This window comes from Monodelphis domestica, chromosome 6, assembly GCF_027887165.1.
Source record: "Monodelphis domestica isolate mMonDom1 chromosome 6, mMonDom1.pri, whole genome shotgun sequence".
NCBI lineage: Eukaryota > Metazoa > Chordata > Mammalia > Didelphimorphia > Didelphidae > Monodelphis > Monodelphis domestica.
In genome coordinates, this window is record NC_077232.1 from 60,217,162 (window position 1) to 60,232,230 (window position 15,069).

Sequence of the window (15,069 nt, forward strand, 5' to 3'; positions counted from 1 at the left end):
CCAAGGCCATAGAGGTGGTAAGTGGCAAAACCATACTTTAAATGCAATTTCTTTGACTGACTTCAATGCTGATACTTTTCTCACCATACTACAAAGGGATCATCAATAAAAACACACAAATCCAACTAAAGAAATTTCTTCCAAACTCAAGAGAATCTCTCAGCCTGTTTTTGAGAGGCTTGAAAAAAAAATCAAAGGGAAATGTCAATAGCTGGTGCAAGGGAGAGGAGTAGACTGGAGGCTACCTCTTCAGGCTGTCAACTCAAAAGCGCTGCCTGTCAATTTCCCTTGTGTCCATTTCTGAACAGGCTAAATAGAATGCTTTGCTTTTCAAAGGAAATGAAACTAGGCTTGAAATTTTCTTCACTGATTTTTCAAAATTACTGTAAAACACCGTTCTCTTTTAAGTGAAGAATTCCACTAGAGAATGGGGAAATAGCCAATAAGGTCACTGAAAGAAACTAAGAAAAGTCTTTTTGGTTCTCCTGGAAAAGGTTTGAGAAGACTGAACCAGACCAAGTAAATACACAGAGAAGCAAAAAATCCATGCTGAAGAAACATAATCTTGAAAACATGAGATTGCTTTACAACGGACCTCTGGAAGAGAAGCTATTAGAAGAATGGGGAAAAAAAATTACATGTCATATATTAAGATGCCAAGAGTTGATCCAGATTACAAAGGCAATCCATATGCCTGCTTTTTCATCTTTTTAAAATTTTTCTGGAAAAAAGTTATGTAATGTATCAAAGTTATGCTTGGTGAAAATATGAGCGTTTCACAAACTATTATCTTCAACAGACTCTACTTAGTTTATAACTGACATTTATATAGTGCTTTTCAGTTTCATAAAACATTTACACTAGATTCTCATAAAACTTTGCTGCTTAGGTTTTTTTGGTTAAAAAAAGCATTTAGCTTGGCAGAACAAAATACAGACTTACAAGGCTCTCCTCTGAGAGAGTCACTCACACCTATGTTAAGATCCTACGGCATTTCTTGACAAATGCAACCACAGAGATAATTCTGTTCAGCAACCATATAACTGAATAATAGATATTTTTGTTAAAATCATAATATCCTCTACTGTCACGGAGGATTTCTTGCTCCCTGTCTAAAAGTAGGGATTCTCTACAGCTAGTAAGATACTCTAGATAATATTGTTAATAAACATTACTGTACAAGATCTAGAACATTGTAGGGTCTCCTTAAGGAAATACATAAATATTCTAACAATCCATACAGGAAAAAATTAAGTGAACGAAAAATGCTACTTGCAGTTTGTATGGCCAGTCAATTGAGGAGAAACATAAAATACATATAATTTGAGATAAGCACTATAGATTGATAATGTCCAGAATTGAACAGAAAGAAAAAAAGAGTCTGATAAGATTATATTAGGGAAATTGTGCAATCTATTTAATCATCCCAAGTTGCTCCCTGTCACAAAGACCCATATTTTGAATATAAATATTCTCTTATAGAGAACATTTTAATTCTTTATGGTTTTGAATCCTGGAACACAATATAATCTGCAATTAACTCAAAGAATAGGGAGAATACTGTGGGGGCCAACAGATATCAGCACATTCCAAAGGTAGATCTACTCTATCAATGCATGGAAGAGGGAGCAACAAGAAAGCAGCCAAATCATAGGACAGGAGTGCAAGATGGTGAAAGGCAGTTCAGGTATACCACCACATATAGGATGGCCTGGAGAAGGGCTGACGATACATAAGAAGCCCACATAAGCACTACACGGAATAAGTCATGATAGTCTACAGGCTGCAGTGAATCAGGGAACACCCCTAGTAATGAAATCTACTGAAATATGATTAATTGTGATACCATCTGCCTAAAATAGTCTAAGATTAAGCATAACTTTCTGTTCTAGAAAATAATATCTATTTATTAGGTTGCTTTGAATTTGTAGATCTATGGACTTCTGTTTACTTAAATAAAGTCTCTCAAGGGAATGCCAAATCAGTTAGTCCATCTTTACTATCTAGTGAAAATCTCCAGTAATAAAAAAGCAATTATTTCAGTCACAATAGAATTAAGCTCTTGAAATCTTAATTCATCCCATGAAAAGTAACCACAAAAGAAAAGCACCACAAAAGGAAAGTAAATAGAGGAAAATGGCAAGAGGAAAAATCTAACAAATTTTGAAGAACTCTCCATTTTAAAGTGGGGAAGTAAACAATGTGTTCCTGCTTTGCCCTAACTTGTTCAAAAGCTGAAATTCCAGAAGGAGTCATTTAAAATATTCCTAATCCTTCCTAAATAAGCCTTAGATAACTACACAAAAGAACAAGGACCCTTAAATACATCAGTGGGGTAGAGGAGTGGAAAATGATACTTCCAAATAGAAATGGGGGCCACTAAAATATGCATAAAACATAGGGTTCCTGTGGTCCAATTACATTTTAATCTGATTTGGGCCAAATTTGGGAGCATTGCAGTCCATAATGCAGACTGTATGTTTGTCATCTCTACTCTATATACCTGTAAGTTTTCTAACTTTACCCTGATTAGTATGATAGGGGCCAAAATGGGAAGATAAACTCTCTGAAAACAATTTTCTGCATTTGGTTCCCCAGAACTTAGCACAGTGCCTGATATCATAATAGCCACTTAACAAATGCTTATTCATTCATTTCATTCACCAATGTACTCTCTAATCAATGAACACCAAACTGTGAGAGCTTATTTTATTTCCAAAGCCATATTAATTTAAATAGCAAAGTGTTCACAATTTAAGGTGTGCAGAGAAACCTCTCATTAAGTTAAATATTCTCTTCAGATCCTGACATTAAAAAAAAAAATAAAGGGAAGCAAAGAATGACCATCAAGACATTAAGTTCTATGAAAATCTACGTGGTACACTTTAATTCCTAGGCTGCTCACAAATATAGAGGAACTTAAAAGACTTGTCAAATTTAAAAGAGAATATTGTAGAAAATAATTATATATACCTCATCTTCAATGTCAATAAATGTACTCATATCTAGCTCTTCTGGGAAAGTCATCCGGTCATTTAATTTAATCCTGTGCATGGTGGTGTAATCAAAATCAAACCTTTTCAACTGCAGGGTCAGCAGATATGGAAAATGCAAAAAACGAAGGCCCTTAAAAAAAAAACCACAATGTTAAATATTGAATATCATTTCAAACAACCAATATCATGAAATTGAACAAGTGGTTTTTACCTTCCGTGCATCACACTTCTTCTTACACCGCTCACAAAAATACTGATTGGGACCATCAAGGATCTCTGGCTGTATAAATGCATGTAATGCTTCTTCCTAGTGAAAGAAATATATTCTTTTATAGTTGTTACTTTAAAGAAATATGTTAATGACTAGGGCCTGAACAGACATGACAATTTAAAAAGATTTTTAAAAAGGTAGGATGGCCAGAAACTTAAGACACCTAAGAGGCAGAAAGAAAAGTATTAGGAAATGGTAAGAAAAGATAGCTTCCACCTAGAAATAAGTGGTCATATATTGAACTAGCATCATATTTCATTCAGCATCAGAAATATCCACAAGGTCTCATCTGCTTCCCTATTTTTAAAAAAGTCCCTGTTATTTTGCACATCACATTTAGTAATTTCTCTGGAATCAATTTTTGTATCATCAGGAAATTTGATATTTTGCTAACTTACCAACCTCAGTTCTCATTCCTTTAATTTTAAAAGGATTCTTTCTCTCTGAAACATTAGTAATTCTTTCAGTATTTCATAGTATGCACAATTAATATAGAACAAAGGGAGATATTTTGGCTATATTATATATGTACGCACACATATATACATAGATATATACACACCCAACACCTCATTCTTCTTGGAGAATGTTATTGGTGTTTGAATATGGGAGATATCCAATGACAGATTTATAGTACTAAAACATTTGTCCATAACTACATATTTTAGTAAAAATAAAAAATCAGTTGTGTCCTATTCTCAATGCAATGTGAAATATTTTAAAAAACTTATTACAAGAGCTTCCACTACTTAAAACTTATTGCAAGACTGTTTCTTACTCAAAAGAATTAACAGGTTTTCATTCCTCAGTTTTGCATCCTTAAGAAAAAAGGAGACCACTTGAGTCAATTCTCAACATTTATAATTTTTCCAGTTTTCTAAAAGATATAGCCCATTTAACACAAAAAGCAAGTTTGGCTTCATGATCTCTGCCTGGCAGAGGTAGTAGTAAGCAATAAATAAATGCTTTTATCTAAACTCAAAGCGCATCTGAAGTCATCTGTTCCCCTGCAGTATTAAAGCAGAAATACCAATGGACAAATGCATATTAATAAGATATCAATTGAAAGAAAATTGGGTCACTAATACAAACATGTTATCTTCAAAGTAATTTCTTTTGTATGGAAAAAGTTGTTCCTCAAAAGGAGAATAAAAGGGTGTGTGGTCTGATAGAATAGACTCACCAATTGCAAACTGGCTGGCACACAGCTTATAAGATTACTATCTAAATGTTGTTGTTTGATGGATCCCACTTTGGGAAGAGATCAAGGATATGAGAAGGTATTCAAAAGGCCTCCAAATTCATCCCTTCTCCCTCCATTTCTTTCTCAGAACACAGGGAAGCACTAAGAACAAATAACAAAACACATGTTTGCAGGTTTTTTTTTTAAGCCCCTGCTTTTTTCCCCCACAATAAAGAGTTCTACTAGTAGTCATAAGACTTTTTTCAAATTATTTCCCTTAAAGCATTTTTCAATTAAAAAGAATGCCAAATTTTATATAAAAGACTACAGAAAGAAGCAAAAGTAGTTATCACTTAAATAAAGAAGAAAGATACTTCCCAGATAATTTACAAATAAGAAGGAGCTCTGGAAAAATGGTAGCCTTTCATAGGGCTTATTGTCGACCAGTGATTGCTATTCATCAATTGTGTAAGGTGTTGAATTACTGCTTTCAGAACAGAGGTAATGAAAATTGAACAGCAATTCTAAAAATTTTGCATGTGAAACTGCTCAACAGCATGCCTGCTACACTATGGCCCCCAGAGTTGAAATACAAGGTCCCCTGGATTCTTCACGTCTTAACTAAATATTTTCTAAGCTAGGGTAAGAAGTTTACTTGTTTTATAATTTACTTCAAAGCAGTAAGTTATAATGACTAGTAATGGTAAAAGTAGTTCATGATATTTTAGGCTCTCATAAAATTTACTATAGACACTCATTCAACTTCTGTAAATTATCTAGTTTTCCATATTATATATTCTCCAAAAATATTACAAGATAGAAGTTTAAACCAGAAACTTTTGGAAACAAGTAAAACCATTTTGAAGCTAGCCACACTACGAAATACAGTAAAAATTTAGATTCACTCATTCATCCAACCGACAAATAAATGATATAAATGATGGATAAAAGTGGTAATGTAAATTTATGTAGACTTAGTGTGATGTGCAAGTCAACAAAGGACCATACCTAAATATATTTTCTGTATTAAAATAAAAGTGATATCCCTTTGGACTCTCAAATACTGAATGAAATATTATGAATAATGTAGCACTATTACCATTAAGAATGTCACTGCTTACCAAAGGCCTAGAAAAATAATTGCTTTCTTCAGCTTCACATGTTTACTTGTGCTAATAAAATTCACAAAAATTATGTACTAAACTTGTGACAAAGTTTCAAATTTGTACATATCTCTATTTTTGATCACATGCCTCTCTTTTGGCAGAAAAAAAAATGGCATTATACCATAGGGCTTTTTTCCTCATAAAGGTTGTGGAATGAGCCAGAATACCAGCATCCTTTTGGAAGTGGGTATTCTCAAAGCCCTAATCAGAGGTTAGGGGAGAAATGTAAAGTTAGAATCTCCATATTTTTCCATCCACAGAAAAGAGAGCATTGGCTATGCCTATTTTATAGGAAAAAAAGAAACAAATACAGGTAAGTCATTTGTCCAAGGCACAATCTGAAAATTACTGTCCTAGATATTTACTGTTTTATGTAAATATTTTATTCTACTTCTTTAATTTAACATACTTGAAATTATCATTTTATTTTTTGGCCAAAAAAGCAACAAACTTACATGAATAATGGATAATTTTTCCAATATAAAAAGAGTTCAACATTAATCATTTTATTAGCTGGTCTTGGAAACAAATCCGTTTTAGACAGTCGTATTGTAATAACATGTTATATTTGAATATTATTTTTCAAAGTAATGAATTAATCAGCAAATATTTATTAAGTACCAACTATGTACCAAACACTGTGCTAGCTACTAGGGATAGAAAAAAAAATCGTTCCTACCCTCAAAGAGTGTGTGTGTGTGTATATATACACACACACACACACATATATATTGCAAAGGAAGCCAAACTGTACACAATACAATTACATAAAAATAGATACAAACTTATTTTAAAGGAGAGTTACTAATAGGGGAAACAGAAAAGACCTCATGTAGGGCATGGTATTTCAGCTGAGCTCTGAGGGAAACTAGGAATTGGAAAATGTAGAGGTAAAGAAGGAGTCTTCAAAAGGCACGTATTTTTTCTTCTAGGTAATCTCCACATGGCTTTGGGTGGAAACATCAAATTTCTTCATTGGCCTTCAATATGAGTAGCAGTAAAAAAAAGATGCTTTTACAAGGAGACTAGTTAAGTTTTGGGATACAATTGTAGAACAAAGTCTTTCTTCTCTAAGCAGTTCTCTGTAGGGTAGAGCTAAACCTGACACCACAGCCTCATCAATACCACTGTCTAACCAATTAAGCTAAAAGCCAAATTGTTTAATCACACATACACTGTATTTAGGGGATGGATTGTGTCAATTTTTGTAACCTCCATAGCATCTAGCAGTGTTAAGCACATAGGTACTCAATAAAACTCTGTCTTATCAATTCTCCATTGAAACAATGGCGAAAATGTAAAGGAACACAAATTAATTTGGGGATCAAAAATCTTACTTTTTTTTTGCATGATTTGTTTTTTTTTCCCCACAATGATGAAGATCATTAAGATTATATATCAGTAAAATGTAAGTTCCTTGAGAACAGCTGTCTTATTTTTACTTTTGCTTCCCTCCAGTCTACCATGGTCCCTAATAAGACTTTAAAACTTCAAAGATTTATAATTGTGGATAATCAATTTTACTGACAAAGATCACAAATGTTCTCTAACTGCACAGTGAACTTCAAGAATAACTATGGCTTTGTCTGACTTGGCTAGGCTCATCCTTAGACAAACAGACAGCCCATCACTGGGCTCATACTTAAAAGTCTTTCCAGCTTGGTAGGATCTGCCAGTTTGTGATAAGTTGGCTTGTTTTAAGGAAGAACACAGGGATCAATTCCAAGAACTGATGTAATATCAAAGATTTTAGTGGACTGTCTCATACAGAGCAACTACTTAATGGCTGTTGAACTGAATTTATTTAATCTACAAAGATTAAATTTAACTTGATTTAGATATAATATCTCGTGTCAAGCTTTTTCTAGATCATTAACCATCAAACAGACAATTCTATCACAATGGGTTTTGTTTCCTAATATGCTGGAAAGTGCTTTCACAAACAAAAAAGATCTAATCTTTCGGGTTTTGTATATGTCATTTAATTTAATTATTATCATCTAATAATTCTAACTAATTGTTAGAACTTATTTATAAGCAAACATGGATGGAAACATATGTTATAAAAGTCACAATTTGTGTTCTAAAGATGAGCTCAATTATTATAAGGAAAAAGTGTAATCTGAAATTAATTTAGTGCCTACGTTACAATTTGTTTGATAATTGTGACAAATTTCCATTTCTGATATCTTACTATAATTAAATTTATTTTATACAACTAATACAAAATTAAATTTCCTTTTAGTTTACATACACTGACATTATATTATACATATACAAAAAAAATAAATGAAGGGAAAGTCTATTCTAACAATATTTCTACCACTTTACATTTTAAAAACTGATATTAGAGGAAAATCAGAAGAATCTTCTAATAGGAAAAAACCTGCTAAATTAGTTTCCCCAATATTTCAAAGAAAAATAACCTAGAATCAGAAGTATATTTAAGAAAAATGGACATATGTCCATTTTCTGGAACACCAGAAAAAAATATTTCTTAAAGATTTTTAAAATTTCAACAAGTTCTATAATCCTCTAACACTAAAAGAGAATAAAGATTTGCAGATATTATACTGATAAATTAGGGGCATGTCAAATCAATTCATGTTTTATCCTTAGATTTGCATTCTGCTGTAAGACCTCTGAAGTGAATTACTTAGAATTTTGAGAATTAAAGAAAGTTTACATGAATCTTGGATTTATGTCAAAATCTGAAATGCCAAGCAAAATCAGGTTACTTTAAATATTTATGTATTTAAATGATATAGACCATATTTTGCAATTAATAAAAATATATAATAAGGAAAGCAGATAACACCTTAAAGGATAAAAAAGCACTGAAATTCGCTAATGAAGTCAGGAAACTAATTAAGATTGTACAGTATTAGATTATATAGCATAATTCAAATTGAAGACACGTTATTTTTAAAATTTTAAAGAGAATTTTATAGAACTCTACAAAGTATCTCTAATCTCTAATAAGAAATTACATTCTTAAATGTGCATAATTCTAGAAAAGTACACAATGGCAAGCAGTGATATAACCCTAACTTTAGACACTATGTAATGACAACTCATGCTGACTCAAAACACTAAATTCTAGTTTCAAACTTCATAAAATAATGGGAAATCACTTACCTCTAACTAGAGTTCTTTGAAGGTAGTATCCTCCTTAGAACCCCTATCTTGGGTAGTTTCGCCTGCTGCAATTTCCCTCAGGAGATACTAGCAAAGTCTAATAAGTTTTAGGTTCCCTTCTGCAAGCCCTATTAGCGCATGTGTGTAAACCTGCTTACATACTGCTTCATAGCTGTGATTTCCAATTCCCAATGAACCACCACCACCATAATCATCATCGCCGCCGCTGCCGCCACCACCACCACCACATCACCATTATCATCATCTGTGGATCAATGGAGGATACTACCTTCAGAGAATTCCACTTAGACACAGGCGATTTTTCCCTTCTCCAAAAGCAAGTATCCTCCATATCTCTCCACTGCTGAAATCTACAGAGCTAAAAGAATATCTACTAAGATGGCAAACAAGCAGGATAACCAACTGGTATAGTAACCAAAAGATTTAACCAAGCTATCTTACTTACCAACATTAAGAAAGTTCAACTAAGCAAATATCCAAGTCAAAATAATAAGACTAAAAGATAATTTTACCAAATTCCAATAAATCCAAAATAACAAGGAACATGAAAAATTGTTTCATAAAAACCAAAGGATATTATTTAGTAGGGAAATTGGAGAAAAAAGATCTGAATTGACTGTACTGGACTAGATATCTAGAATTATCTTCCACATTATAGCTCTTTTTAGTAGGAAAATAATAACAGTAATAAAGCTTATAGCTCTGAAGTTCTTATATATTATGGAACATATTCAATAGGTTTTTAGTTCTTCAGCTATCTGGATGACTAAAAGTCAATTAGCCACAAATGGAAATGTAAATATCAAATAATGAAAGAGATTCAAATAGTATTTTATAGGGTTCCCAAATCTTCTCTTCTACTTTTAAAACAGGAGTAAGGGGCAGGTCTTCCTTCAACCACTTACTCCAGAATAATGGTTTTTAATTTCTTATTAACTCAATTCTGGGCATCCCTAAATAGGTGATAAGCAGCCTGGAATTACTTATAGAAAATTTGCCTGGTCCTTAAAGGATAAATTATTCTATCCTAAGGGAAGGATAAGGAAATAGTACAGGCCTGGCAATCCTGGAAATTTGTCAGGCTCTCTGTGGAGGATATCAATCTTGTATTGAAACCACACCTACAGGGCTTCAAACCTTCAAACCTTCAAACCAATATGCTTATAGTTAATCTAAATCAAATTCTGGCTAAAGGTTATAAAATAAAAATTTGTACTGAGTTTGTATTTTATGTTAAGGACATAATGCTAAAGATTTTCACCCACTTTACATACTAAGAATGTATATTTTCCAGGCTACCAGTAAGAACTGAGAATAAGAATAAGGGTATACATGTAGTTACCTCTGAATATACTGATCTATTTCTGAACACTTTACCATTTCTTTCACACATTCTGATACATAATGTTATGCATTTTTTTTCTTTAACTTTTTAGCTTATATCCAATTGAGGAAGTATATAATTCCATTGGGGGATACAAGATATTATTTTACTTTGGTGTGCTCTTTAGCACCATAGTACTAGATATGTAGGTGTTTAAAAAATACTAGAAATGTATTTTAAATGTAGTCAATGAATAACAATACAATATAAAGCCTTAAGATATTAGTCCTACTATTCGAAAAATCACTACTTTTTTTGCACATTATATTTTACTTGGAAATTCACATTTGTGCTTCCAAACCACATCTTTTTAAAGAGTTTTATTTCATATCTATTCCTAGTCAATTTAAGTAAAACGGTGATCCCTACAGTAACAACAAATTTAAAGTAAAATTGAACTAAGGATGAACCATATATTTGGCTTACTCTTCTAAATAAGTATAATTTCACCATAACTATTCTAAGGAAAATGTACTAAATTAGAAAAAAATCTTTAATAAATATAAAAATTTTAGGATAATTCCCAAATTAAAACTACACTCATATAGACTGGAAGAAAAGAAATTATCTATAGAGCTGAGTATCACTGATAAATGGACCACTCTCAAGTTCAAATACAGACAACGCTTTTGACACACACACACACACACAAAAAAGCCAGGGCTAATTTTCTGTAGGATTCCAATATGTAATATCTAGGCAAATGTGGAAGAGGAATAAGTAAATTCTCAAACCTCCCTGTCTTGGTTCTACCTTCTCAACAATCTTTCTTCATCTTTCCCAAACCTAAATTTTCAATTCTATTCCTTCTCTGGACCTTTACTTTAGAGGAGGTAGTAAAAACAAGAAGGTTAAGAAAAATTAAATAGCTACTAGAAATAGACATGAAAAGGAAATAGATCTAGAATCCCAAAATTAGATAATTCATATCTGATTATCAAGTAGAAAAAGGTATGATCATGTTTATCATTTTTGTCAATATGTAATATCTAGGCAAATGTGGAAGAGGAATAAGTAAATTCTCAAACCTCCCTGTCTTGGTTCTACCTTTTCAACAATCTTTCTTCATCTTCCCCAAACCTAAATTTTCAATTCTATTCCTTCTCTGGACCTTTACTTTAGAGGAGGTAGTAAAAACAAGAAGGTTAAGAAAAATTAAATAGCTACTAGAAATAGACATGAAAAGGAAATAGATCTAGAATCCCAAAATTAGATAATTCATATCTGATTATCAAGTGGAAAAAGGTATGATCATGTTTATCATTTTTGTACAGGCATAATTTGTGGTTTTCATTTAAATTAAGTTTTAAAAAGAAAGAATACTATTTTCTGAAAATTTAGCCACTCTCTACAAGCAAAAATATGTAATTTTCAATTTTCTAAGTCCTACTCCCCACCTCCCCTATAAACAAATCACCTCTCAACATAGAAAGGACTCATCAAGAAAACACTTATAAACTGGATTAGTAAAATCAAAAAGGATAATGAAACCAATCTTATCTCCCATCAGAAAGAGTAAAACCCTTAGCCATGAGGCAGTACATTGGCATTTCTTTTCCTTTATATACATGCACTATTAGGACTCACTGAAGGGTCAAAAATCTTTTAGATCTTGCTAGCTTAACTGCAGAATGACTAACAACCCAAGAGGGAGTATCTAGGATGATACTTACCTTAAAATAAATTATACCACTGTGCTATTATGTATTCTGTGTATGGATACACAAGCAGTCAGCTGAAAGGTACACACCACACTAGCAAATGCCTGGCTGGAGCCATAAGGTCGGATGACCAATGGAATGTCAAGATATGTGTCGATTCTCCAGCCCTCATAACCACATTCCAGACACCTCACGTAGTCCTTCAGCTTCCCTTGATACAGTTCATTTATAAGATCAGCCTAGAAGAAGAATAGTTATTTGTCATTAAAAAGTAAAGTTCTGGAAAGCTTCAAATCTCTGGTATCTTATGGGAAAATATATTTAAAACTTATTTGTATTTATTAATAGTAGTATGAAATAGTTTAGAGAGTCAATATGAAATAAATTTTAAAAATTCAATTTTTAAATCTTAGCCTACCAAAATATATAAACCTATTAAAATGAACTTAAATGAAACCTGTAATCACATTATTCAAATAAATAGCACAATCTAAAAATTAATAACCATCACAACTAAAAGGCATGTCATTATTATTCCAGGAAATTGGAGTCATAATTATAAGATTAAAAAAATTCTTTTCATTTTTAATTATTCAATACTATTCATCTTTCCCCTCCAAACTTATTTTTATAAAAAATCATAAGCAAAGATGATAGCATTCCATAACAAATACAAATAAAACAATTATAAAGAACACAATTACATAATCTTCTATAAAAGTTTCTTTAAAATATCCCATTTAAGGGGTAGCTAGGTAGCAGAATAGATAGAGCTTGAGGCCTAGAATTAGGAGTTCTTGGGTTCAAACATAGCCTCAGATACTTCCTAGCTATGTGATCTAGGTCAAGTCACTTAACCTCATTTGCCTAGCCCTTATTGCTCTTCTGCCCTGGAACTGATATTTAGTATTCATTCAATGACAGAAGGCAAGAATTTAAAATGTGTATATCTACGTATATTCCTATTTAAGAGAAAGCCACCTCACCCCCCCCAAAAAAGAAAGCCAATTTTCCCCACGTGTGATTTTTCTAAAGGTATGCTTTGTGCCTTTTGACCATTGCACATTTAATTTCAGAACAATCCTTTGGGGAAAGGATTTGAGGGATCATCTTCAGAAGCTCTTTCTAATTCCTCCTATCCTGGTTCCTGCCCTCTTCTCCCAATAAGTGGGCCCTCTTGTTCTTAATTGGAATGATAGCACGAGGAAAGGAACTAATTGAGAAAGAAGTGATTTTAGATCTAATTAAACTTTCTCTTAATTTCTAAAGCAAAAATTTTTAGCATATACACAGACAAATAAATAACAAGACAATTCAAGAAAAGAAAGAGAACTAACAACTGGGAGGACAAGGGAAGGTTTTGTATATTTATATATCAAATGGTACCTGAGTTGAGTATGTAGCTAGTTATGAAGAAAAAAAAAATTTAAACTTTAATGTACTATGACTATAAATTATTAACTCACTTTAGGTGAAAGGCACAAATATGTCCAAGTACTCAACAGTCTACGTGTTTTATTAGGGATGGTACAAGATTTGCAAGTTCAGAGTTTATCCTTGACTCTTCACCCTCCCTCAACCTTATATATCCAAGTAGTTGCCAAATTTTGTCAGTCACATTTTGTCACAATATTCTTCTTTTCAATCTCCTTTTAAATCTAAAACAGGGGGGAAGCTGGGTAGCTCAGTAGATTGAGAGCAGAGCCAGGCCTAGAGATGGGAAGTCCTAGGTTCAAATCTGGCCTCAGACACTTCCCAGCTGTGTGACCCTGGGCAAGTCACTTAACCCCCATTGCCTAGCCCTTACCACTCTTCTGCCTTGGAACCAATTTACAGTATTGATTCTAAGATGGAAGGTAAGGGCTTAAAAAATAAATAAATAAATGAAATTTTCAAGGTTCTCATGGTAAACAAAACAAAGCATCAAATGGGGTCCATGTCCTTTCCTATATAAATATTCCCAAAATGTATGCTAGCTTTCTTATATAGCTCAACAGAATCACTATACTATAGAGATTGACCATTGAAATGGGGATTGAGCAGGTTACAAGTACCTACTGAGTGCCTAATCTTTCTCTGGGTACTAGAGTAATTTAAGTTCCCTGAGTGTAGCTACTACAGCCCACCAAGGAGGAACACTGACCTTCCTAGAAAAGGGGTCTTGCTTTTAATTATGACATTTACAAGCTATGTGATCATGGATGGGGGCAAGTCACATAACCTCTTGAAATATAATTTTTCTAGCAGCAAAATTCATATCTCTTGGGACTGAGGTGAGGAAAATTCTCTCTGAACCTAAAAGCATCATCTAAAGAGAATTTGCTCATGTTGACTCTTAAGATCCTTTACAGATTAACCTGATCTTACTTTACTCACTGGTTTTACCTCTAACAGCTGGGATTAAATTTATTCTCCTTGCTTTCAGGTTACAAAATTAGGCCCAATGAAGAAAATCTTCAGAGGCAGGCAGATTTTGGCTTGAGATTAGGCAAAACTTCCTAAATAATTATAACTTCCTAAAAAGTAGAATGGGCTGCCTAGGGAATAGATGAATTCCCTTCTTGGGAAGAGGGGTGTTAGATTAGAGGTCTACAAGGGAAGCTTGGATAAGCACTTGTCAGGTGTTGTAGAGAAAAATACTATTCAGTTTGTTGGATTAGATTTCTTAAATTCCTTTCCAACTCTGAGATTCTATGAAATTCTTGATTTCAGTAAAACCCACTGCCTAGCTCCAGAATCTAAACCGTAGTTTAATCTGTCTCATTCCCCATATTCTCTCTACTTAGTTTTGCACCCACCCCTAATCCCTGCCCCCTAAAATCAGAATGTTTTTTCCTCTCCTCTCATTAAAATAAGACCAAGCTTGGCCCCTATTTCTTCTATGAGGCCTTCTCCAACTAAACAAGTCTACACTAATATTTATCTCTAAAATTTATATTAGTTTGATACTTAATTGTACATTGTTTTTCATTATTAAAGTACATGTCTCATATGTTTACATCTTATCTACCTTCAACTCCTCTAAGACAGAATCCCCTTTTTTTAGGGTTTGAGTTTTTATTTATTTTTTGGATTCTTGTTAAGTACCTGGCATAATATACTAATTATTTATTTGCTACATTTATTGGGAAGCTTTTGTGTGTGTGTAAAGTCCTATGGGAGACAAAGATCAATCATATTTCAAATTTCTGTCGTGTTTTAAGCTTTAGAAAATACTTTCCTTACAACAACCCTGTAAGATAGGAAGCT

At 32.9% G+C, this 15,069-nt stretch overlaps 1 protein-coding gene across 6 annotated transcripts in view; it reads right to left on the reverse strand.

The window, feature by feature from the left end:
• USP47 (ubiquitin specific peptidase 47) overlaps positions 1 to 15,069 on the reverse strand; it is a 100,913-nt gene that overhangs the window by 34,796 nt on the left and 51,048 nt on the right. For all 6 annotated transcript variants that reach the window (XM_007497093.3, XM_056802077.1, XM_007497095.3 and 3 more), the window contains 3 exons: positions 11,910 to 12,059; positions 3,208 to 3,303; positions 2,974 to 3,126 (listed from right to left, as the gene is read on the reverse strand). In XM_007497093.3, coding sequence (XP_007497155.1) covers positions 2,974 to 3,126; positions 3,208 to 3,303; positions 11,910 to 12,059 — 399 coding nt within the window. The remainder of the gene's footprint in view (positions 1 to 2,973; positions 3,127 to 3,207; positions 3,304 to 11,909; positions 12,060 to 15,069) is intronic.